The sequence below is a fragment of the Salvelinus namaycush genome, chromosome 3 (assembly GCF_016432855.1).
Source record: "Salvelinus namaycush isolate Seneca chromosome 3, SaNama_1.0, whole genome shotgun sequence".
Lineage (NCBI taxonomy): Eukaryota > Metazoa > Chordata > Actinopteri > Salmoniformes > Salmonidae > Salvelinus > Salvelinus namaycush.
This window is the reverse complement of record NC_052309.1, coordinates 2,976,063-3,001,255: the sequence shown is the minus strand read 5'-3', so window position 1 is coordinate 3,001,255 and position 25,193 is coordinate 2,976,063. Positions and strand designations below refer to the sequence as shown.

General features: G+C 46.0%; 1 protein-coding gene across 3 annotated transcripts in view; it reads right to left on the bottom strand.

The window, feature by feature from the left end:
- Positions 1 to 6,548: 6,548 nt before the first annotated feature.
- The window catches only part of LOC120044852 (AF4/FMR2 family member 1-like), a 77,517-nt gene continuing 58,872 nt past the window's right edge, over positions 6,549 to 25,193 (bottom strand). For 2 of the 3 annotated variants that reach the window (XM_038989540.1, XM_038989542.1), the window contains exons 9-19: positions 23,145 to 24,107; positions 21,065 to 21,159; positions 15,650 to 15,863; positions 15,378 to 15,469; positions 15,208 to 15,271; positions 14,954 to 15,090; positions 14,632 to 14,703; positions 14,348 to 14,441; positions 12,443 to 12,489; positions 10,457 to 10,686; positions 6,549 to 10,162 (exon numbers count right to left, since the gene is read on the bottom strand). In XM_038989540.1, coding sequence (XP_038845468.1) covers positions 10,038 to 10,162; positions 10,457 to 10,686; positions 12,443 to 12,489; positions 14,348 to 14,441; positions 14,632 to 14,703; positions 14,954 to 15,090; positions 15,208 to 15,271; positions 15,378 to 15,469; positions 15,650 to 15,863; positions 21,065 to 21,159; positions 23,145 to 24,107 — 2,133 coding nt within the window. In that variant the 3' untranslated portion in view covers positions 6,549 to 10,037. The remainder of the gene's footprint in view (positions 10,163 to 10,456; positions 10,687 to 12,442; positions 12,490 to 14,347; positions 14,442 to 14,631; positions 14,704 to 14,953; positions 15,091 to 15,207; positions 15,272 to 15,377; positions 15,470 to 15,649; positions 15,864 to 21,064; positions 21,160 to 23,144; positions 24,108 to 25,193) is intronic. The other variant, XM_038989541.1, reaches the window with a different exon arrangement.

Here is a 25,193-nt window from a genome sequence, read left to right as displayed (position 1 = left end):
GGACTTCCTGACGGGCTGCCCCCAGGTGGTGAAGGTAGGAAACAACACATCCACTTTGCTGATCCTCAACACAGGGGCCCCACAAGGGTGCGTGCTCAGCCCCCTTCTGTACTCCCTGTTCACCCATGACTGCGTGGCCACGCACGCCTCCAACTCAATCATCAAGTTTGCAGATGACACAACAGTAGTAGGCCTGATTACAAACAATTACGATACAGCCGACAGGGAGGAGGTGAGGACCTTGGGGGTGTGGTGCCAGGAAAATAACGTCTCACTCAATGTCGACAAAACAAGCGAGTTAATTGTGGACTTCAGGAAACAGCAGAGGGAGCACGCCCCTATCCACATTGACGGGACAGCAGTGGAGCAGGTGGAAAGCTTCAAGTTCCTCGGCGTACACGTCACTGCCGTTCTGAAATGGTCCACCCACACAGTGTGGTGAAGAAGGCGCAACCGTGGCTCTTCAACCTCGGGAGGCAGAATAAATTTGTCTTGGCACCTAAAACACTCACAATCTTTTACAGATGCACAATTGTTGTTGTACTTCATAATATTTTTGGCCTTCCTGTGACATCGGGTGCTGTAGGTGTCCTGTAGGTGTCCTGGAGGGCAGGTAGTTTGCCCCCGGTGATGTGTTGGGCAGATCACACCATCCTCTGGAGAGCCCTGCTGTTGTGGGCGGTGCAGTTGCCGTACCAGGCCATGATACAGCCTGACAGGATGCGCCGCACCTGAGCCACGAACAGTTTTTATTCAATTTAATTAGGCAAGTCAGTTAAGGACAAATTATTATTTACAATGACGGTCTACCCAGGCCAAACCCTAACGACCCTGTGACAATTGTTCACTCCGCTACCACCCAGAAGGCTAGGTCAGTACAGGTGTGTCAAAGCTGGGAATGAGAGACTGAAAAACAGCTTCTATCTCAAGTACATCAGACTGTTAAATAGCCATCACTAGGCGGCTTCCACCCAGTTATGTAAACCTGCACCTTAGAGGCTGCTGCCCTATATACATAGACTTGAAATCACTGCCACTTCAATAATGTAAAACTAGTCACTTTAATAATGTTTACATATTTTTGCTTTACTCATCTCATATGTATATACTGTATTCTATTCTACTGTATTTTAGTCTATGCCACTCCAACATTGCTTATCCTAATATTTATATATTGCTTAATTCCATTATTTTACTTTTAGATGTCTGTATCGTTGTGATTTGTTAGATATTACTACACTGTTGGAGCTAGAAACACAAGCATTTCGCTACACACGCAAAATCATCTGCTATACATGTGTATGTGACTAATAAAATTAGATTTGAACCTGATGGTCCCACTGACAGAGCTCAAGAGTTTGTTCTTAACAAAATACCGGTCTCAACGTCAACAGTGAAGAGGCGACTCCAGGATGCTGGCCTTCTAGGCAGAGTTCCTCTGTCCAGTGTCTGTGTTCTTTTGCCCATCTTAATCTTTTATTTTTATTGGCCAGTCTGAGATATGGCTTTTTCTTTGCAACTCTGCCTAGAAGGACAGCATCCCGGAGTCGCCTCTTCACTGTTGACGTTGAGACTGGTGATTTGCGGGTACTATTTAATGAAGCTGCCAGTTGAGGACTTGTGAGGCGTCTGTTTCTCAAACTAGACACTATAATGTACTTGTCCTCTTGCTCAGTTGTGCACCGGGGCCTCCCACTCCTCTTTCTATTCTGGTTAGAGCCAGTTTGCGCTGTTCTGTGAAGGGAGTAGTACACAGCGCTGTATGAGATCTTCAGTTTCTTGGCAATTTCTCTCATGGAATAGCCTTCATTTCTCAGAACAAGAATAGACTGACGAGTTTCAGAAGAAAGTTATTTGTTTCTGGCCATTTTGAATCCACAAATGCTGATGCTCCAAATACTCAACTTGTTTAAAAAAGGCCAGTTTTATTGCTTCTTTAAACAGAACAACAGCTTTCAGCTGTGCTAACATAATTGCAAAATGTTTTTCTAATGATCAATTAGCCTTTTAAAAAGGATAAACTTGTATTAGCTAACACAACGTGCCATTGGAACACAGGAGTGATGGTTGCTGATAATGGGCCTCTGTACACCTATGTAGATATTCCATAGAAAATCTGCAGTTTCCAGCTGCAATAGTCATTTACAACATTAACAATGTCTACACTGTATTTCTGATCAATTTTATGTCATTTTAATGGACAAAAAAAATCATTTTCTTTCAAAAACAAAGAAATGTCTAAGTGACTACAAACTTTTGAACAATAGTGTAGCTCAAGAGAAAGTGCAAGTGTCCACTCTCATCTTTCTTGCGGCTTCAAGTTCAGTAGCCTACCTCTTTTCTACTATAGGGCGTAAAATTGCTTGGACCATGGCTGCCAAGCAAACTGCGTCACGACTAAAATAACATTTGCTGTACTGCGGTCGTGTCCTGAGACCAGTTGTTGTGGGTGCCGGATAGGACAAAAAGCCAGCGGGAACAGATGACTTGCTGTATGAAAAACTGTGTGAGCGGGATGAAGAAATCCCATTAAAGCCCCTCCACTGCTTAATTGGTGCCCTTCCCATCACCACTCACATAAATCGCTTTTTTGCTAAAAAATAAAGTTTTTTTTGGACTATATTAATAATGGAAAACTATTACAGTAAGGTACTTAGGTTAATGATTTGATATTAAGATAATGGCTGGATTGGGCCTTTTATAGCCTAGCTATCTAACGTTAGTAGCTAGCTAGTTGACTAGAGTTCTTAATCCCCCATTGATTGGGGATGGCCTTTTAGCTGTAGCCCCAGAGAGATCCTATTGAATTACTATCATAAATTAGTATTTTAATTCCTAATTCTATGTGTAGCCCCCTATCCAAACTTCTAATATGCTAGCTAGCCCAGCAGTAGGAAACGTTACTCAAGTCACGAGCTGGTGGTGGTATCACCGGGGTATCACAGATACGCTTGGTAACATCGTAGTAACGTTAATTGTACTGAACGGTTTACATGGTGATTGTGGATCCTTGTTTAACTGTTCATATTTAATTTAATACAGTGCACATATTAACGGGGGATTACATTTTTTAAATAATAATATATAAATATAGGACAAAACACATCACGACATGAGACAACACTACATAAAGAGAGACCTAAGACAACAACATAGCAAGGCAGCAACACATAACACCGCATAACACACAACATGACAACAACATGGTAGCAACACAACATGACAACAACATGGTAGCAACACAACATGGTACAAACTTTATTGGGCGCAGACAACAGCACAAAGGGCAAGAACTGAAGGTAGACACAACAATATATCACGCAAAGCAGCCACAACTGTCAGTAAGTGTGTCCATGATTGAGTCTTTGAATGAAGAGACTGAGATAAAACTGTTCATTCCAGTCGCTAGCTGCAGCGAATTGAAAAGAGGAGCGATCCAGGGATGTGTGTGCTTTGGGGACCTTTAACAGAACGTGACTGGCAGAACGGGTGTTGTATGTGGAGGATGAGGGCATCAGTAGATATCTCAGATAGTAGGGAGTGAGGCCTAAGAGGGTTTTATAAATAAGCATCACCAAGTGGGGTTGCGACAGGTATATAGAGATGACCAGTTTACAGAGGAGTATAGAGTGCAGTGATGTGTCCTATAAGGAGCATTGGTGGCAAATCTGATGGCCGAATGGTAAAGAACATCTAGCTGCTCAAGAGCACCCTTACCTGCCGATCTATAAATTACGTCTCCGTAATCTAGCATGGGTAGGATGGTCATCGGAATCAGGATTAGTTTGACAGCTGTGGTGAAAGAGGAGCGATTACGATAGAGGAAACCAAGTCTAGATTTAACTTTAGCCTGTAGCTTTGATATGTGCTGAGAGAAGGACAGTCTACCATCTAGCCATACTCCCAAATACTTGTATGAGGTGACTACCTCAAGCTCTAAACCCTCAGAGGTAGTAATCACACCTGTGGGGAGAGGGGCATTCTTCTTACCAAACCACAAGACCTTAGTTTTGGAGGTGTTCAGAACAAGGTTAAGGGTAGAGAAAGCTTGTTGGACACTAAGAAAGCTTTGATGTTTAACACAAAATCTGGGGAGGGGCCAGCTGAGTATAAGACTGTATCATCTGCATATAAATTGATGAGAGAGCTTCCTACTGCCTGAGCTATATTGTTGATGTAAATTGAGAAGAGCGTGGCGCCTAGGATCGAGCCTTGGGGTACTCCCTTGGTGACAGGAAGTGGCTGAGACAGCAGATTCTGACTTCATACACTGCACTCTTTCAGAGGTAGTTAGCAAACCAGGCCAAAGACCCCTCAGAGAGACCAATACTCCTTAGCCGGCCCAGAAAAATGGAATGGTCTACCGCTAGTATTCCCAAACTGGGGTATGCGTACCTCCAGGGGTATGCGCAATGCTGTCGGGGGTACGCCAAATAACAATGTGATTCACATTTAAAAATATATATATATTTTCTTTTTACTTCACATTTTCAAACAGTCAATTTGTATTTTCCAATGGGGATATACATTTGGGTGAGGTTTTTTTCTCGCCTGAGTAGCCTTGTTTCACTGCCATAAAATAAAATAAAAACATCTAGTGTTTAGCGATATAACACAATGTCAAATACAGGTAGCCTAGTCAAATAATGAACATCCAATCACATTAACCGTTACTCTCTCACGGGAATTCCACTAACGGTCCGTATGTAGCCAAACGTAGCTGCTGCTCATGTTGGTATCTGTACTGATGGCGCAAAAGCCATGACAGGGAGACATAGTGGAGTGGTAACACGTGTGCAAGCAGTTGCTCCCGACGCCACTTGGGTACACTGCAGCATCCACCAAGAGGCTCTTGCTGCCAAGGGAATGCCTTAATGGACACTACAGTGAAAATGGTTAACTTTGTTAAAGCAAGGCCACTGAACTGTCTTGTATTTTCTGCACTATGCAATGATATGGGCAGCGACCATGTAACGCTTTTACAACATACAGGAAGGAGTGCGCTGGTTAAAGGGGCAAACTATTGACACATTTTTTTAAAGTGAGACGAGCTTAAGGTTTTCTTTACTGACCATAATTTTCACTTGTCTGACCGCTTGCATGATGACGAGTTTCTCACACGACTGGCCTGGGTGATGTTTTTTCTCACCTGAATGATCTGAATCTAGGATTACAGGGACTCTCCGCAACTATATTCAATGTGTGGGACAAAATTGAGGCTATGATTAAGAAGTTGGAGCTCTTCTCTGTCTGCATTAACAAGGACAACACACAGGTCCTTCCATCATTGTATGATTTTTTTGTGTGCAAATGAACTCAAGCTTACGGGCAATGTCAAATGTGATATAGCGAAGCACCTGAGTGAGTTGGGTGCGCAATTACGCAGGTTACGGATGACACAGAACAAATGAATTTGTTATCCCTTTTATGCCCTGCCTCCAGTCCACTTGCCGATATCTGAACAAGAGAGCCTCATCGAAATTGCAACAATCGGTTCTGTGAAAATTGAATTTAATCAGAAGCCACTGTCAGATTTCTAGATTGGCCTGCGCTCAGGAAATCCTGCCTTGGCAAATCGGGCTGTTAAGACACTGATGCTCTTTGCAACCATGCACCTATGTGAGAGTGGATTCTCAGCCCTCACTAGCATGAAAACTAAATACAGGCACAGACTGTGTGTGGGAAAGGATTTAAGACAGACTCTCTCCAATACAACCCAACATTGCAGAGTTATGTGCACCCGTTCAAGCACACCCTTGTCATTAACCTGTGGTGAGTTATTCACAATTTTCAAGGAACAAATAAGGTTTATATGTAAGATGGTTAAATGTAAGATGTGTGTGTGGCAGGCTTACAATGATGTAAAAAAAAACACATTTGAGAGTGTGCTGACCCTGGTGCTAGAGGGGGTACGCAGCTGGAGGTGAATGTTAAGGGGCAGGGGACTATGAAAAGTTTGGGAACCACTGGTCTACCGTGCCAAAAGCTTTGGCCAAGTCAATAAAAATAGCAGCACAACATTGCTTAGAATCAAGGGTAATAGTGACATCATTGAGGAGCTTTAAGGTTGCAGTGACACATCCATAACCTGAGCGGAAACCAGATTGCATACCCGAGAGAATACTATAGACATCAAGAAAGCTGATCAGTTGATTATTGACAAGTTTTCCCCAACACAAACAGGGCAAAATAGAAATAGGTCTATAACAGGTAGGATCAGCTTGATCTCCCCCTTTAAATAAAGGACGAACCGTGGCTAATGGGAACCTCCCCAGAGAGGAGAGACGGGTTAAAAAAGGTCAGCGATAGGCTTGGCAATGATAGGGACAGCAACCTTGAAGGGTCTAAACCACCTGACCCAGATGTTTTATTGGGGGTCAAGTTTCAGGAGCTTTTTTTCCCCGTTTTTTGAAAGTATCCAGAGGGGGGTTACATGTTCTTACATTGAATTCATGTTGTATAGCAGATGTCATAATTATGAAATAAATCAGAATACCATAGTTGGATGTGGCACTACTGTAGTTATAGCAGAATAATTCGCACAGTCAGCACATTTTCCCCAAAGTTTATTGCCTCAAACATTTTACAGTACAGAGGTCTGGTCTAGATGTATTGTTGAGCCAGTTAAAACATTATCAACAATTCATCTTCAGCTACAGCAGCCAAGCTACAAAAAGGTCTGCAAAACAGCATCTTTGGGGGAAAGGAACTTGAGTCAAAGAAAACCAAAATTCATTGTCAATCAGTCTTTATACATCTCTGTACATTGCAGCTCAAACTATTTACATATTTCCACAAGGCAAAAAAGTTTAATTACAAAAGATTTCTGCACATTTTCCCAGTAAATGACCAAGGTGATGTTGTTCCTTTTAGTGTGATATCATATATTTATGGACAATAATTATACATTTCTGCACACAGAATACCTACAACTGAAGCGCAACATTTTTTTTTTTTTAAGATTGAAATGAAGCATGACAATAAACCTTCAAAAATATGAAAAGGACATGTAACATGACAGAAACCAGAGCAACGTTTTAGTAAGTACAAAACGTAGAACGTCATCTCAAAACAGGACAACATTTCATTTCATGTGCAGTTTGACATCCAAGTTGGGTAACTCAAAGTATGATTGATTACTTACAAAGCAGCCTACCTTGGAGAAAAAAGCAGAAAATTATATATATATATATTTATAAAGCCATGGTACCAGTATACTCTATTCATACGGTTCATATTTGTGATAAAATAAATACAAACCCATTTTTCTTTTGTGGTTCCATGTGCAGCCCTTATATATTTGTCAGCCAATAGAAATAGCTTTTCCAGTGAGCTCCAATTTTTTTTTTTTAACAGTATAGTAATAAAACAATTCAATTAACTAAACGGCACAGATTTTGTCAATTTTAAGCAAAGCATGGTGATGTAAACCAATCTCCAATCTTTCATCAAAAACAGTATTTTATTAAATGTTCTATGTATTGTTTTGCATTCACCGCTCGGTTTTATTGCTCTTAACCAAAGCCTTACAACAAGCAAGAGGACTGTGACACGTCAAAGTTGTCTTTTCTGTCCAACCCGGAGGAGAACACTGAAGGAAACCGAAAATACACTGAAACAAGTGCAAATGATACACGTTGTTTAATCTTGCTGTAAAGCATTGTTGTGTTAATGCTGAAATGAGAGAGGCAGGGTTGTATATAGGCTTAAATATCAGAATATTGATTGACTGATACAAAATAATAAAGGATCACTAGTATTTCACCATCAATAACATCTGTTAAAACATTAAATAAACCACTGATTTAATCAAATACAAGTGTGTAATTGTAATACCATCAAACCACCACCTTTTTGAAATCAGAAAAACAAAACACCAAGTCATTCATTCTACAGAAATTGAACAGGGCGCTTTAAAAAGGGAAATTATATCAATTCATTCTACAGAAAGGCATCGTCTTCGTCTGGTAATCTTTGATCTCCACGAATAGATAAATGTCCATGATAAAAATTAATACTCCTCTAGAGACATTGACTGTGTCCCAAATTGGACCCTATATTAGTAGCCTACTTGGTCAAAAATAGTTCACTATATAGGGAATAGGGTGCCATTTGGGACATCTTGTCATCTAGGGAGTTGTGTGGTCTAAAAATGGCGGTAATAGGTACTGAAGAGATACAATAGGGCAAAGGCCAGTTGTAAGATTTAGCCAATCATTTGCCCAGTCACTTCTGCTGACCTGTGTGGTACATAAACTGTAGTTTTCGACTACCGTACGGAGAAAAAACCCCAGCAATCATTTAGATGTGTTGACAAGTGTTATTTTCAAATGACATGGGCTGTTATCGTATGTACGCACAGGATGTGACACCAGAGCTACGCAAAGGAAGTAAACAAAACAGCCTGTCAACGCTTCCTCACAGGTTGCCAGTCCTACAGTGAATCATTTCCAACGGTCATGGCTGTTAGTAAAGGGAAGAGTATCCTGCTTTCAAAACTCCTACCACATACTCAATCCACTTTTGACTTCAGTTAATGGGACTTGCTTTGTAAATGATCAATACAAGTTGATGATATATTCAATAAGTATTCCATTTGGGAAGACAGACGCAAGTGTCCTTAAAAAACCCCATCTAAGGCACTTTTATATCTACTGAACGATGCCATGTCTGTATAAAAACTGGTTTGATGCGCAGCTTCAGCCTGCGTGTTAAAAAGCATGTATGCTGAATAGATTGCAGAACTAGAGAAAACGCTCACAACCATCACATTAGGCCACAGTCCCTCCCTCTCTCCCCTACCATCAGACAGCGTTGCTCTGCTTCCCATGTGCAGTGAAGATGAGGTAGTTACTTCCTGCTTCCTGTCTGAAGAGTAGGGACCAGTGCTACTGGTCAAATCAGACTATTTGGTTTCTTATCTAAATGTCTCAGATGAACAGTTGTTGATAAAAAGGGAAAGTAAGTACGAAATCCAACTCAAATCATATTTCTGTTATGACTGATTGAACATAGTGGACCCGCCCTGGCACGTAGAATCCATCTCTTTTGAAGAGAAAAATGGGAAAAAGAATAATATATCTCCACAAAAAGCATCAAGGACCATCTGTCGTCTCCATTCAAGAATACTGACGTCCATATTTCAGGACAATGCATCTAGTCACTTAAATACTTTATGGTAGAGCAGAGACATACTAAACTATATCCTGCCGAATTCGACCAGTATTATTATAGACGTGTCTGGGATGGATAGATCCCTTCACTTCTATAGGACCTTTTTAAGTTGGCTGTGAAGTAAAACATTGGCCATATCAACGCTTTTGAAAAAAAACTTCAACAATATATTTATAGTGATATAATAATAAAGATAATGATAATGAGACTAATAAATAAGCTTTTTGTCATCACTGCTTTGCATTACCACAGGAGAAAGGTGAGAGGCCTCTCTGAACCCCAACCAAAAAAAAGCAGGTATCTTCAGACAACCATCCCACAGGGACACGCCCTCACTGACCTCCAAGACAGACAGGGCAGGCCATGAGAAGACACCCCTACTGACCCCCAGAGGGGTGGGGCAGGCCACGGGAAGACACCCCTACTGACCGCCAGAGGGGTGTGGCTTTCCACGGCGAGACACCCCTACTGACCCCCAGAGGGATGTGGCAGGGCCAGTCAGCTGGCTGTGTGGCCCGTTGTTGAGAAAGGGAGGGAGTCCTATTCAGCTCAGCCCCCCCTGAGCTCCAGAGGATGTGATAATTGTTTATTGATGGACCCTTCAATGTGACCAACAGAGGACAGGGACCCGAAAATGCATGTAATCCGTGTGTGTGTGAGATATATATAGATATATGTAGTTGAGAGAAAATGAAATAAAAGGTTACTTGGTATCCATGTGAACAACTTGTAGAGGGACTTGGGATCCTGCATTCATCTGATGGCCCGTCAATAAATAAAACCAAAAATGATGTTGTGGACAGGGCAAGCCAGGGCTGGGGCGTCGTCGACAGGGCAAGGGCTGGGACGGGGATGAGAAGCGGTCACTGTGCCTCACGGGTGTCCAGTCGGAGCCACTGCAGTCCCTGCCGTGTGTGACGCACCAGAGAGCTCATGGTGGACGTCAGGCTCAACGGGCCCAGAGTCAAGTCCAACTCAGACAGCAAACCTAGAGAGTCATGGAGAGATAAGGAAATACACTGAGTAGGAGAAATTAAACACTTACATGAATATTACTACAATCAAAATCAAATTTATTTATAAAAGCCCTTTCTACAATTAGCCGATGTCAAAGTGCTGTACAGAAACCCAGCCTAAAACCTCATCACCAGTATCTTTTCCCCACGGTGATCCTGACCTCTAGTGGTGACATGAAGAACTACAGGTATAAAGAACCCATTCCTGTGTAATAATATCCCTGTGACTTTAACCCTCCCTTCCACCATCCCTTGCTCCTCCTCACCACTGCCTTTGTGGGCCAGCTCGTCAGCCTGCTCCCAGATGTCGTGAGCACTCAGGAAGAGTGCCGTGATGTTGACGTAGGAAGACGCCACCTGCTGGATGACCTGTGGAATGGCCACGGTGCTGACGGTGCCTGCCCCCGCCCCGCTGCTGTGGTTGGAGCCCGGCCCAGAACTGGCTGTGCTGGCAGGAGATGGCATGGGAGACATGGGGGATGGGGTACCCGTGCTTCTGGGGAAGAGAGAGCAAGCCAGGGCATGAGACTGAGGGACAAATCATTCACTAAACCCTAAAAAACTCAACTAAATTGTCTAAGAAATAAATGTGGAAATTGAGCAAGTTGAGGTGACTAAACTGCTTGGATTGTAAACTGTCATGGTCAAAACATACTGATACAACAGTAGCTAAGATGGGGAGAGGTTTTGTCCATAATAAAACGCTGCTCCACCTTCTTAACAACACTATCAACAAGGCTGGTCCTACAGGCCCTAGTTTTGTCACACCTGGACTACTGTTCAGTCGTGTGGTCAGGTCCCACAAAAAGGGACTTAGGAAAATTGCAATTGGCTCAGAACAGGGCAGCATGGCTGGCCCTTGGATGTACAGAGAGCTAATATTAATAGAATGCATATCAATCTCTCCTGGCTCAAAATGGAGGAGAGATTGACTTCATCACTACTTGTATTTATGAATGCACCGAGCGGTCTGTCTAAACTACTGGCACACAGCTCGGACACCCATGCATACCCCACAAGACATGCCACAAGAGGTCTCTTCACAGTCCCCAAGTCCAGAACAGACTATGGTATGCACACAGTACTACATAGAGCCAAGACTACATGGAACTCTATTCCACATCAAGTAACTGATGCAAGCAGTAGAATCAGATTCTTTTAAATAGATAAAATACACCTTATGGAACAACAGGGACTGTGAAGCAACACAAACATACACACACACACACTGTAGATATGTGGTAGTAGTGGAGTAGGGGCCTGAGGGCACACAGTGTGCTGTGAAAGTATTATAAGATTTTTTAAATGGTATAAACTGCCTTAAGTTTGCTGGACCCCAGGAAGAGTAGCTGCTGCATTGGCAGGAACTAATAAGGGATCCACAATAAACCCCAGGAAGAGTAGCTGCTGCCTTGACAGGAACTAAAATGGGGATCCATAATAAACCCCAGGAAGAGTAGCTGCTGCCTTGGCAGGAACTAATGGGGATCCATAATAAACCCCAGGAAGAGTAGCTGCTGCCTTGGCAGGAACTAATGGGGATCCATAATAAACCCCAGGAAGGGTAGCTGCTGCCTTGGCAGGAACTAAAATGGGGATCCATAATAAACCCCAGGAAGAATAGCTGCTGCCTTGGCAGGAACTAATGGGGATCCATAATAAACCCCAGGAAGAGTAGCTGCTGCCTTGGCAGGAACTAATGGGGATCCATAATAAACCCCAGGAAGAGTAGCTGCTGCCTTGACAGGAACTAAAATGGGGATCCATAATAAATCCCAGGAAGAGTAGCTGCTGCCTTGGCAGGAACTAATGGGGATCCATAATAAACCCCAGGAAGGGTAGCTGCTGCCTTGGCAGGAACTAATGGGGATCCATAATAAACCCCAGGAAGAATAGCTGCTGCCTTGGCAGGAACTAATGGGGATCCATAATAAACCCCAGGAAGAGTAGCTGCTGCCTTGGCAGGAACTAATGGGGATCCATAATAAACCCCAGGAAGAGTAGCTGCTGCCTTGACAGGAACTAATGGGGATCCATAATATATACAAACAGATCTACAACAGTCTATATAGGTATTATGTGGGTTCACTGGGCTGTATATTTCACTGTCAATCAATCATTACTTATAAAGCCTTTGTCATATCAAACGTTTTTAAAGTGCTATTGATTGATTGTGTATGAGAGAAATTGTACATGTCTAAAAGGAGACAGGCTGGAGAGAAGACATATTGTACATTAGGTGAAAGACTTACTTTGAGATACATGGTGAAGGAGCCTGGGCTGCAGACTTTAAGGAACTCTGAAAAGGAGGATGTGAGACAATGTCTTATTTTTTTATTTCAAACGTTTAAATAAATAAATAAAAACATAGGTTGACTGCTCCAAAGATCACTTTCCCCAGAATCATATACTGAACAAATATATAAAAACGCAACATGCAACAATTTTACTGAGTTACAGCGGTCTAAGGCACTGCATCTCAGTGCAAGAGGCGTCACTACAGTCCCTGGTTCGAATCCAGGCTGTATCACATCCAGCCGTGATTGGGAGTCCCACAGGGTGGCACAAATAAGAATTTGTTCTTTACTGACTTCCCCAGTTAAATAGAAAGGTAAAAAAATGTATTTAAGGAAATCAGTCAATATAAATAAATTCAACTACTTAGCGCTCCTACTTCCAACAGCGAAGATGGGCCCAACACCTTACACAAGTTGCGTTTATAATTTTGTTCAGTATAGATTTAAACCAGGGGAGAATGACTGCCCCCTCTCATTGAAATCATGTAAGTTTAAGACCGACCACAGTACTGCAGTCATTGTTTGCAGAAAACAGGACCCCCATGATAGTGAATGGAAAAATTGCAATCTTCTTGGTCAATCTTCATGTAAATAAACAAAATGTTTAGAAGACAAATCATGGTACCAATAATTGCTTCTAAATCAACCAGATGTATGTCCTTGAACCAATTATTTGAAAATTATTATTTGAAAAGGACACTGAGCTAGCCTGCAACATCACTTCCTGGAGTAGCTCAAACGGCATGTTGTCTTCTCCATGAGACGCCATCTTAACCAACTTAATTTGGCTTCAAAAATCGGTGGCTTTGTCCATTCATATTTACAGTCATTGATCTAGACCTGGACCAAAAAAAATGCACTTCAGCAATGATATTCTTTATAACTAACACAAATATTTTATTATATTTAACCTTTATTTAACTAAGCCAAGATGGACCACAGTCTGTCGTTTCCAATGGGAGCAAATTAATCATATTGGGCAGAACAAACAAGGAGGTGGGCAGAGCCAAGCATGAGCTAACGAGATTTTATTGTCACGTTCTAGCATGTATTTGCATATTTCCATTAGCGAACACCTACTCTGAAATGCGTGTGTGCAATAACTATATTCAATTTTCCACTCCTAAACAATGACATTTTTGGAAACTGGGGCAAACAGTAAAGAAAACAAAAGATGTAGTCCACTCTTCATAAAACAGATTCTAGTTTTGGAAACAGAAAACTGTATGAGGATCAAATGTTTAAATCAAATGAGAAAATTTGCAGAATGACGGCCAAAATCCATCTCGCTCCATCTTCATCCACTTCCTCTCGTCATAATATTTGGGGGTGAGTGGAAATGCCAACCGGATGATTCAGATTTATACATCCGGTGAAACTTCTGGCTCGTCTGTGACTTCAGAACATCCCCTGGTCGCTTCCTCAGAACATCCCCTGGTCGCTTCCTCAGAACATCCCCTGGTCGCTTCCTCAGAACATCCCCTGGTCGCTTCCTCAGAACATCCCCTGGTCGCTTCCTCAGAACATCCCCTGGTCGCTTCCTCAGAACATCCCCTGGTCGCTTCCTCAGAACATCCCCTGGTCGCTTCCTCAGAACATCCCCTGGTCGCTTCCTCAGAACATCCCCTGGTCGATTCCTCAGAACATCCCCTGGTCGATTCCTCAGAACATCCCCTGGTCGATTCCTCAGAACATCCCTGGTCGAATCCTCAGAACATCCCTGGTCGAATCCTCAGAACATCCCTGGTCGAATCCTCAGAACATCCCTGGTCGAATCCTCAGAACATCCCTGGTTGATTCCTCAGAACATGTGTGTAGACTAAGAAACAAAACGACAAACACGTAATCCTAGAAGCCTACCTTGAAATGATCTGTGAGGGTCCTTGAATACTTAAGTGCTGCTTCTCGTTTGTAGCGAAACATGGCCATCTGTAGAAGGGACAGGCCCCTCATACTGCCAGACAGAAAATAACAAGGTTACATTCTCATAATCCTCTCCAAGGAACATTTCATTTAAATGACTTCTGAGGTAAAAAATGGATCCAATGTGCCACTACTTTACATTTTGGTTACATTTAACAGAAATATGGTAAACTGTGGTGTTGCAGGGTAGACATTAAACATAGTTGTGGTTATCTATTTACCATAAAACTGTAAAGTCCTTGTCTGTAGCAGGGGCCGAGGGGTTCACAGAGCCCTTTAGTTTCAGTATGAACCTGTGAAGACCGGCAGACGTGGTATATAAAAAAAAAAACAACACAACTAGCCAAAGCACAGCAAACACAGTAAAGCAAAGGAGAGTTTCACATCCTGTCCCAGATCACACATCCAAATTGTGTTACGTCAACAGTCAGAAGGGGACTTCATAATTTCATTCTATTTTTCTGTTTCTATGTCTCAGTGCATAGACTACTCCCTACAGCTAAGAAGCCCTATCTAGAACATATTTGTTTTCGGGTTGCTCACCTGATCAGATCCAAGGTTTCGGCGAACATCGTATATGCCGACTTCGGGGTCTGGGGATCGGTTTCCATAGCGATGCCGCTCTCCACGAAGGACATGGCAGCATCTAGGTAGTTGAAAGCTTTGCCCACCTTATCCGGCTGGATTAAAACACACAGACCTTGATTTAAATTGGGACACCGAATCCACTGAGCTCGTCTCTTTATGAGAAGGTGAAAGAGATATGGAGAATTGAGAGAGAAAGAGGGGACAGTTACCGTGGCATCTGCCTTGTGCTTGAGTGTTTTGGCTTCCTTCATATGATACTCCACTGGCTGCTGCCTGTGGGCGGCAGGAACAGAGTTACTGATCAGACACAACAACACCCCTTAGAGCGATGGAGAAATGGCCACTCAAACAACAATGACAAACAAGGAGGAACGTTTACCTGTCTTCAAACTGGAGCAGGGGTCTGGAGGACAGGGCAGCCCCGGTGGGCTGGGAAGGCACGGAGAAGGCAACGCTGCTCTTGGGGGCTTTCTGCCAGAACCACAGACGAGACAGTATTAGAACAGCCTTCATATCAACATCTGATTCTCATTTGCTTCATACAACCAATTAATGCAACATAAATACTGAGCTTCTTTCCTTTGTATAACATTAAAACATCTGACACACATGTGTTAATGTATACAATAAAAATGGACTGAAATATACTACCTTGGCATGCTCAGTGTGTTGTTTTCCAGCGCTCTTCTTGTGCTTGACAGGTGTGGAGGCCTCCCTGTCCCTGCGGTGGGTTGCAGATGCTGTGCTAGGCTCTGGGGCATCCACCGCGTGCCGTTTGTGGCCCCCCTGCCCTTTCCCAGGGTCCTGAGTGGTGGTGGGCTGCAGCAGAGGGACAGGAGGCCCCTTAGACCGCTTCCTCTCAGTCCTGTGAGAAAGCGGGCCAGACAGCATGTTACAGAGGGGAGAGTAGAATGAGGGGAGTAGGAATGTTGTTGATCTCTACTGGGGGGGGGGGGGGGGGGGGGGGGGGGGGGGGGGGGGGGGGGGGGGGACTTTCCAGGTCTTTCCAAGTCATATGCCACCCAGACCAGTCTCTAGGGTGGCATATGGCCAAATGAGAGGTAATTAAGGTGCTTGGAAATCACCAAACCTTTTCTTTGATGCATCTCCAATATCTTTGTAATGTTAAAAGGTAAACAAGAAGAATGATATACCAGAAGTAGTTTGGGGCAGAGAAGCTATGGGTGGATGGATCCGCTGCATAGATATGAAGACACTAACTAGGAGGGGAGAGAGAGACAGAGCAGGTGTAGCGTTACTCACTAGCTAGGAGGAGGAGAGCGAGCGAGCGAGGTTTAGCGTTACTCACTAGCTAGGACGAGGAGAGAGAGAGCAGGTGTAGCGTTACTCACTAGCTAGGAGGAGGAGAGAGAGAGCAGGTGTAGCGTTACTCACTAGCTAGGAGGAGGAGAGAGAGAGCAGGTGTAGCGTTACTCACTAGCTAGGAGGAGGAGAGAGAGAGCAGGTGTAGCGTTACTCACTAGCTAGGAGGAGGAGAGAGAGAGCAGGTGTAGCGTTACTCACTAGCTAGGAGGAGGAGAGAGAGAGCAGGTGTAGCGTTACTCACTAGCTAGGAGGAGGAGAGAGAGAGCAGGTGTAGCGTTACTCACTAGCTAGGAGGAGGAGAGAGAGAGCAGGCGTAGCGTTACTCACTAGCTAGGAGGAGAGAGAGAGAGCAGGCGTAGTGTTACTCACTAGCTAGGAGGAGGAGGAGAGCAGGTGTAGCGTTACTCACTAGCTAGGAGGAGGAGGAGAGAGAGAGCAGGCGTAGTGTTACTCACTAGCTAGGAGGAGGAGAGAGAGAGCAGGCGTAGTGTTACTCACTAGCTAGGAGGAGGAGGAGAGAGAGCAGGCGTAGCGTTACTCACTAGCTAGGAGGAGGAGAGAGCAGGCGTAGTGTTACTCACTAGCTAGGAAGAGGAGAGAGAGCAGGCGTAGTGTTACTCACTAGCTAGGAGGAGGAGGAGAGAGCAGGCGTAGCGTTACTCACTAGCTAGGAGATGGAGGAGGAGAGAGAGCAGGCGTAGCGTTACTCACTAGCTAGGAGGAGGAGGAGAGAGAGCAGGCGTAGTGTTACTCACTAGCTAGGAGGAGGAGGAGAGAGAGCAGGTGTAGCGTTACTCACTAGCTAGGAGGAGGAGGAGAGAGAGCAGGTGTAGTGTTACTCACTAGCTAGGAGGAGGAGAGAGAGCAGGTGTAGTGTTACTCACTAGCTAGGAGGAGGAGGAGAGAGAGCAGGCGTAGTGTTACTCACTAGCTAGGAGGAGGAGGAGAGAGAGCAGGCGTAGTGTTACTCACTAGCTAGGAGGAGGAGAGCGAGCGAGCAGGTGTAGCGTTACTCACTAGCTAGGAGGAGGAGGAGAGAGAGCAGGCGTAGCGTTACTCACTAGCTAGGAGGAGGAGGAGAGAGAGCAGGCGTAGCGTTACTCACTAGCTAGGAGGAGGAGGAGAGAGAGCAGGTGTAGTGTTACTCACTAGCTAGGAGGAGGAGGAGAGAGAGCAGGTGTAGTGTTACTCACTAGCTAGGAGGAGGAGAGAGAGCAGGTGTAGTGTTACTCACTAGCTAGGAGGAGGAGGAGAGAGAGCAGGCGTAGTGTTACTCACTAGCTAGGAGGAGGAGAGCGAGCGAGAGCAGGTGTAGTGTTACTCACTAGCTAGGAGGAGGAGGAGAGAGAGCAGGCGTAGTGTTACTCACTAGCTAGGAGGAGGAGAGCGAGCGAGAGCAGGTGTAGTGTTACTCACTAGCTAGGAGGAGGAGAGCGAGCGAGCAGGTGTAGCGTTACTCACTAGCTAGGAGGAGGAGGAGGAGAGAGAGCAGGTGTAGCGTTACTCACTAGCTAGGAGGAGGAGGAGAGAGAGCAGGTGTAGCGTTACTCACTAGCTAGGAGGAGGAGGAGAGAGAGCAGGTGTAGTGTTACTCACTAGCTAGGAGGAGGAGGAGAGAGAGCAGGTGTAGCGTTACTAGCTAGGAGGAGGAGGAGAGAGCAGGTGTAGCGTTACTCACTAGCTAGGAGGAGGAGAGAGAGAGCAGGTGTAGCGTTACTCACTAGCTAGGAGGAGGAGAGCGAGCGAGCAGGTGTAGCGTTACTCACTAGCTAGGAGGAGGAGGAGAGAGAGAGCAGGCGTAGCGTTACTCACTAGCTAGGAGGAGGAGAGAGAGCAGGTGTAGCGTTACTCACTAGCTAGGAGGAGGAGAGAGAGCAGGTGTAGCGTTACTCACTAGCTAGGAGGAGGAGAGAGAGCAGGTGTAGTGTTACTCACTAGCTAGGAGGAGGAGGAGAGAGAGAGCAGGCGTAGCGTTACTCACTAGCTAGGAGGAGAGAGAGAGCAGGCGTAGCGTTACTCACTAGCTAGGAGGAGAGAGAGAGCAGGCGTAGCGTTACTCACTAGCTAGGAGGAGGAGGAGAGAGCAGGTGTAGTGTTACTCACTAGCTAGGAGGAGGAGAGAGAGCAGGTGTAGTGTTACTCACTAGCTAGGAGATGGAGGAGAGAGAGAGCAGGTGTAGCGTTACTCACTAGCTAGGAGGAGGAGGAGGAGAGAGAGCAGGCGTAGCGTTACTCACTAGCTAGGAGGAGGAGGAGGAGAGAGAGCAGGCGTAGCGTTACTCACTAGCTAGGAGGAGGAGGAGAGAGCAGGCGTAGTGTTACTCACTAGCTAGGAGGAGGAGAGAGAGCAGGCGTAGTGTTACTCACTAGCTAGGAGGAGGAGAGAGAGCAGGTGTAGCGTTACTCACTAGCTAGGAGGAGGAGGAGAGAGAGCAGGTGTAGTGTTACTCACTAGCTAGGAGGAGGAGAGCGAGCGAGCAGGTGTAGCGTTACTCACTAGCTAGGAGGAGGAGAGCGAGCGAGCAGGTGTAGCGTTACTCACTAGCTAGGAGGAGGAGGAGAGAGAGCAGGTGTAGCGTTACTCACTAGCTAGGAGGAGGAGGAGAGAGAGCAGGTGTAGCGTTACTAGCTAGGAGGAGGAGGAGAGAGCAGGTGTAGCGTTACTCACTAGCTAGGAGGAGGAGAGAGAGAGCAGGTGTAGCGTTACTCACTAGCTAGGAGGAGGAGAGCGAGCGAGCAGGTGTAGCGTTACTCACTAGCTAGGAGGAGGAGGAGAGAGAGAGCAGGCGTAGCGTTACTCACTAGCTAGGAGGAGGAGAGAGAGCAGGTGTAGCGTTACTCACTAGCTAGGAGGAGGAGAGAGAGCAGGTGTAGCGTTACTCACTAGCTAGGAGGAGGAGAGAGAGCAGGTGTAGTGTTACTCACTAGCTAGGAGGAGGAGGAGAGAGAGAGCAGGCGTAGTGTTACTCACTAGCTAGGAGGAGAGAGAGAGCAGGTTTAGTGTTACTCACTAGCTAGGAGGAGGAGGAGAGAGAGCAGGTGTAGCGTTACTCACTAGCTAGGAGGAGAGAGAGAGAGAGAGCAGGTGTAGCATTACTCACTAGCTAGGAGGAGGAGAGAGAGAGCAGGTGTAGTGTTACTCACTAGCTAGGAGGAGGAGGAGAGAGAGCAGGTGAAGCATTACTCACTAGCTAGGAGATGGAGGAGAGAGAGAGCAGGTGTAGTGTTACTCACTACCTAGGAGGAGGAGGAGAGAGAGAGCAGGCGTAGTGTTACTCACTAGCTAGGAGGAGGAGAGAGAGAGCAGGTGTAGTGTTACTCACTAGCTAGGAGGAGGAGAGAGAGCAGGCGTAGTGTTACTCACTAGCTAGGAGGAGGAGAGAGAGAGCAGGTGTAGTGTTACTCACTAGCTAGGAGGAGGAGGAGAGAGAGCAGGTGTAGTGTTACTCACTAGCTAGGAGGAGGAGGAGAGAGAGCAGGTGTAGCGTTACTCACTAGCTAGGAGGAGGAGGAGAGAGAGCAGGTGTAGCGTTACTCACTAGCTAGGAGGAGGAGAGAGAGAGCAGGTGTAGCGTTACTCACTAGCTAGGAGGAGGAGAGAGAGAGCAGGTGTAGTGTTACTCACTAGCTAGGAGGAGGAGGAGAGAGAGAGAGCAGGTGTAGCATTACTCACTAGCTAGGAGGAGGAGGAGAGAGAGCAGGTGTAGCGTTACTCACTAGCTAGGAGGAGGAGGAGAGAGAGCAGGTGTAGCGTTACTCACTAGCTAGGAGGAGGAGGAGAGAGAGCAGGTGTAGCGTTACTCACTAGCTAGGAGGAGGAGGAGAGAGAGCAGGTGTAGCGTTACTCACTAGCTAGGAGGAGGAGGAGAGAGAGAGCAGGTGTAGCGTTACTCACTAGCTAGGAGGAGGAGGAGAGAGAGCAGGTGTAGCGTTACTCACTAGCTAGGAGGAGGAGGAGAGAGAGCAGGTGTAGCGTTACTCACTAGCTAGGAGGAGGAGAGAGAGAGCAGGTGTAGCGTTACTCACTAGCTAGGAGGAGGAGGAGAGAGAGAGAGCAGGTGTAGCGTTACTCACTAGCTAGGAGGAGGAGGAGAGAGAGCAGGTGTAGCGTTACTCACTAGCTAGGAGGAGGAGGAGAGAGAGCAGGTGTAGCGTTACTCACTAGCTAGGAGGAGGAGGAGAGAGAGCAGGTGTAGCGTTACTCACTAGCTAGGAGGAGGAGGAGAGAGAGCAGGTGTAGCGTTACTCACTAGCTAGGAGGAGGAGGAGAGAGAGCAGGTGTAGCGTTACTCACTAGCTAGGAGGAGGAGAGAGAGAGCAGGTGTAGCGTTACTCACTAGCTAGGAGGAGGAGGAGAGAGAGCAGGTGTAGCGTTACTCACTAGCTAGGAGGAGGTGAGAGAGAGCAGGTGTAGTGTTACTCACTAGCTAGGAGGAGGAGGAGAGAGAGAGAGCAGGTGTAGCATTACTCACTAGCTAGGAGGAGGAGGAGAGAGAGCAGGTGTAGCGTTACTCACTAGCTAGGAGGAGGAGGAGAGAGAGCAGGTGTAGTGTTACTCACTAGCTAGGAGGAGGAGGAGAGAGAGCAGGTGTAGCGTTACTCACTAGCTAGGAGGAGGAGGAGAGAGAGCAGGTGTAGCGTTACTCACTAGCTAGGAGGAGGAGGAGAGAGAGCAGGTGTAGTGTTACTCACTAGCTAGGAGGAGGAGGAGAGAGAGAGAGCAGGTGTAGCATTACTCACTCAGACTTGCGGGAACCAGGACCTGAAGAGGAGGGTTTCAGATCTTTCTGCAGCTTTGGCTTCTTCCTTGGCACGGTTTTCACATCCTTCTCAGCCTGAGAAACAAAACGTATTAGAGACAGGCTCGCTCTTCTTCCAGTTATAAAAAGGGCAAACCAAGCATCTATGGAGAAATGACCATTATTATTTATATTGTCTGAAAGCAAAACAGCCTCAAGTAGACATCATGCTCCATAGTACTACCACTTTAACACGTTAGTCAACCGTACAGGTTGGCAGCCCTCAGATGGGCAATGACGCACAGCCTAGATAAGAGCCTTGTGAAGGAGGCAAGGCTGCCCTGTACACCTCAACAGCAGAGAGCCAAAGAAAACAAACCAGATTCTGTACACAACAATTCGACTCCATTTTGGAACTAAGCCATAGATTGGTCTCTCTAAATGTAATCAAAATCGGTCGCATACACATATTATCGTAGGTGCAGCTAAATGTTTCTGGCTTCAACAGTGCAGCAATATCTAACAATACACACAAATGACCAAACAACAAAGATAGAAATATTTTTTTAAATCAAAAACGAGCCTATGCAGAGTTCGGAATATATATTATAAAATGGTGTGTATCGACAGTATATGAATAGAAAAGGTGTGTACAGCAGTAGTTATATATTTATTAGGTACACCACATCGTTTACGAAAATGGTTTACTCCTACAGACAGTGAGAGTCACGTGGCTTGCTATATATAAAGCAGGCAGACAGAGACTTTCCGTTACGGTTTGATTGAACGCTAAAATGTGCAACAACGAGTGACCTAAGCAACTGAGCGTGTTACGATCGTCAGTGCCAGGCGCGTCGGTTACAGTGTCTCAGAAACAGCTGGCCTCCTGGGCTTTTCACGCACGAGTGGCCTATGGTTTACAGAGGACGGTGCGACAAACAAACATCCAATCAGCGGCAGTTCCAACGCGCGAAAAAAAGCTTGTTGATGAGAGAGGTCGAAGGAGAATGGCAAGAATTGTGCAAGCTAACAGGCGGACCACAAACAGGCAAATTACAGAGCAGTACAACAGTGGTTTGCAGAACGGCATCTCAGAACGCACAACTCATCGTTCCTTGTCACGGATTGGCTATTTGCAGCAGACGACCACACAGGGTTCCACTCCTATCAGCTAAATTAAAAAAAGAAGTGGCTCCAGTGGGCACGAGATCACCAACACTGGACAATTGAAGAGTGGAAAAACATCGCCTGGTCCGACGAATCCCGGTTCCTGTTGCGTCATGCTGATGGCAGAGTCAGGATTTGGTGTAAGCAGCATGAGTCCATGGACCCATCCTGCCTGGTGTCAACGGTACAGGCTGGTGGCGGTAGTGTAATGTTGTGAAGAATGTTTTCCTGGCATACGTTAGTCACTAAGGTACTGGGTGATAGCTGGCTAGTAACAGTGAGTGAAGTTCAGGGCAGGGTACTGGATGAAGGCCTGCTAATGGTGACTGTCTGATGTGGTGACTAATGGTGACTGCCTGCTAATGGTGACTGTCTTTAACAGTCTGATGGCCTGGAGATAGAAGCTGTTTATCAGTCCCAGCTTTGATGCACCTGCACGGTCTCTGCCTTCTAGATGGTAGCAGGGTGAACAGGCCGTGGCTCGGGTGTAGCGGAGGCCCTTGATGATCTTCATGGCCTTCCCTGTGACACCGGGAGGGGGGGGGGGGGGGGGGGGTGGTGTAGGTGTCCTGGAGGGCAGGCAGTGTGCCCCCGGTGATGCATTGGGCTGACCGCACCACCCTCTGGAGAGACCTGCGGTTGCGGACGGTGCAGTTGCCGTAATCGTTACGTAACAGGAAGGTGTACAGGTAGTACGGGATACGATGTCTGCCGGTATGATAGCAAGCACAACCCCATTGTGTTTTAGAGTACGATAGCACTGTTGATACACCTACACCTGGCTAGGAGTGGGAGAAGGTTACTACTACTACAAAGGGCTGCTGAACCCAAACCAGCTCATCAAGCAAAAACAACAACCACTACTATCAACACCACGAATACCATTTCATCATAACAATAAAAAGCCAACCTACCGGTCTCTTCTTGCAGACTTTGGTAGGGATGGGGGCAGCAGGGTTGGTGTCCCCCCTCTCTGGGGCCGTGTTGGGTCCCTTCCTGATGGCTGGCTCCTGGCCCCCTGAAGAAGGCCTGGAGCCCTGGGAGGGAACCCTGGACAGCAGGCTCAGTTCTATCTTTACCAGCAGGGCCCGTGGAGGCCCCTGGAGGACCCTGGAAGCTTTGGCTGAGGACTCCCGCTTGGCCTTGTGTGCTGGGTCTAGAGAGTGGCGCCGGGGATTCTTTTGGCCCTGCTGAGGGGCCGGGAGGGTCTCTGTCCTGACACTGGTGGTCTTCACCACAGCTGGGGATGGCTGGTCTACCTCCTGGGCAGGGCTGGGACTAGGAGACTTCTCCCTCTTACAGTCCAGCACCAGAGTCACCTTGGGGCCACCCTGTGACTCTGGTTGTTCGGTCTTCTTCTCAGAGGCGCCACGCTTGGCAGGCTTCCTACTGTTTATTTTGGCTCCGCTGCTCTTGCTGCTGCGGCCGGTTTTCGTTTTGACCTTTGGCCTGTCTGTGAACGAGGAGTCTTTGTCACGGGGGACAACCTCCACACTCTCCACCTGTAACCCAGCCTGAGGGTCTTCAGGGCGGGGAGCCTTGGCTGGTCTGGAGGGGTGTTTGTTCCCCACTGTCTTTCTCTGGTTGCTGCTGCTGTTCCCAACGTGCGAGACGACCGGGGACTTGTGTTGGACATGCTGGTTGTGGGCAGCGCCTTCACTGCGTTGAGGTTTGGCTTCACCGTCACTGAACTCTGGGCGATGTGGGGGTGTGTGGGATTTGTAGTCCCTGGGAGGAATGGTCTCCTCCTCATGGCTCTGCTGCTGTTTGGGTAGAGGGCTCAGTAGAGCGTCACTCTGGCTCTCTGTGCTGGGGTTCTGCTGGCTCACTCGGATCCAGTTGTTCAACTGCCAGTTAGTTACCACGGGGCCCTCCGTCTGGACAGACAATATATGATCAATGAAAAGAAACACAAATATATATTAGTGGAGGCTGCTGAGGGGAGGACGGCTCATAAGAATGGCTGGAACAGAACGAATGGAATGGCATCAAACACCTGGAAACCATGCTACTCCAGTCATTACCACGAAAATAAATAAATAAATACATATTTTAGTACCAGTCAAAAGTTTGGACACCTACTCATTCAATGATTTCTTTATTTTTACTATTTTCTACATTGTAGAATAATAGTGAAGACATCACAACTATGAAATAACACATATGGAATCACGTAGTAACCAAAAAAGTGTTAAATAAATAATTTCAATTAACAGGTGTGTGACTTGTTAAAAGTTAATTTGTGGAATTTCTTTCCTCAATGCGTTTGAGCCAATCAGTTGTGTTGTGACAAGGTGAGGTTGGTATACTGAAGACAGTCCATCATAACTTTAAGACATGAAGGTCAGTCAACATGGAACATTTGAAGAACTTTGAAAGTTTCTTCAACTGCAGTCGCAAAAACCATCAAGCGCCATGATGAAACTGGCTCTAATGAGGACCGCCACAGGAAAGGAAGACCCAGAGTTACCTCTGCTGCAGAGGATAAGTTCATTAGAGTTTCCAGCCGCAGAAATTGCAGCCCCAATAAATGCTCCACAGAGTTCAAGTAACAGACACATCTCAACATCAACTGTTCAGAGGAGACTGTGTGAATCAGGCCTTCATGGTCAAATTGCTGCAAAGACACCACTACTAAAGGACACCAGTAATAAGAAGAGACTTTCTGGGGCCAAGAAACACGAACAATAGAATGGTAGAAATCTATCATTTGGTCTGATGAGTCCAAAAATCTCAAATTTAGACTCATCAGACCAAACAACAGATTTCTACTGGAAGAAACTTTCAAAGTTCTTCAAATGTTCTATATTGACTGTTGTTTCTCTTTGCTTATTTGAGCTGTTCTTGCCATAATATGGACTTGGTCTTTTACCAAATAGGGCTCTCTTCTGTATACCACCCCTACCTTGTTACAACACAACTGATTGGCTCAAACGCATTGAGGAAAGAAATTCCAATAATTA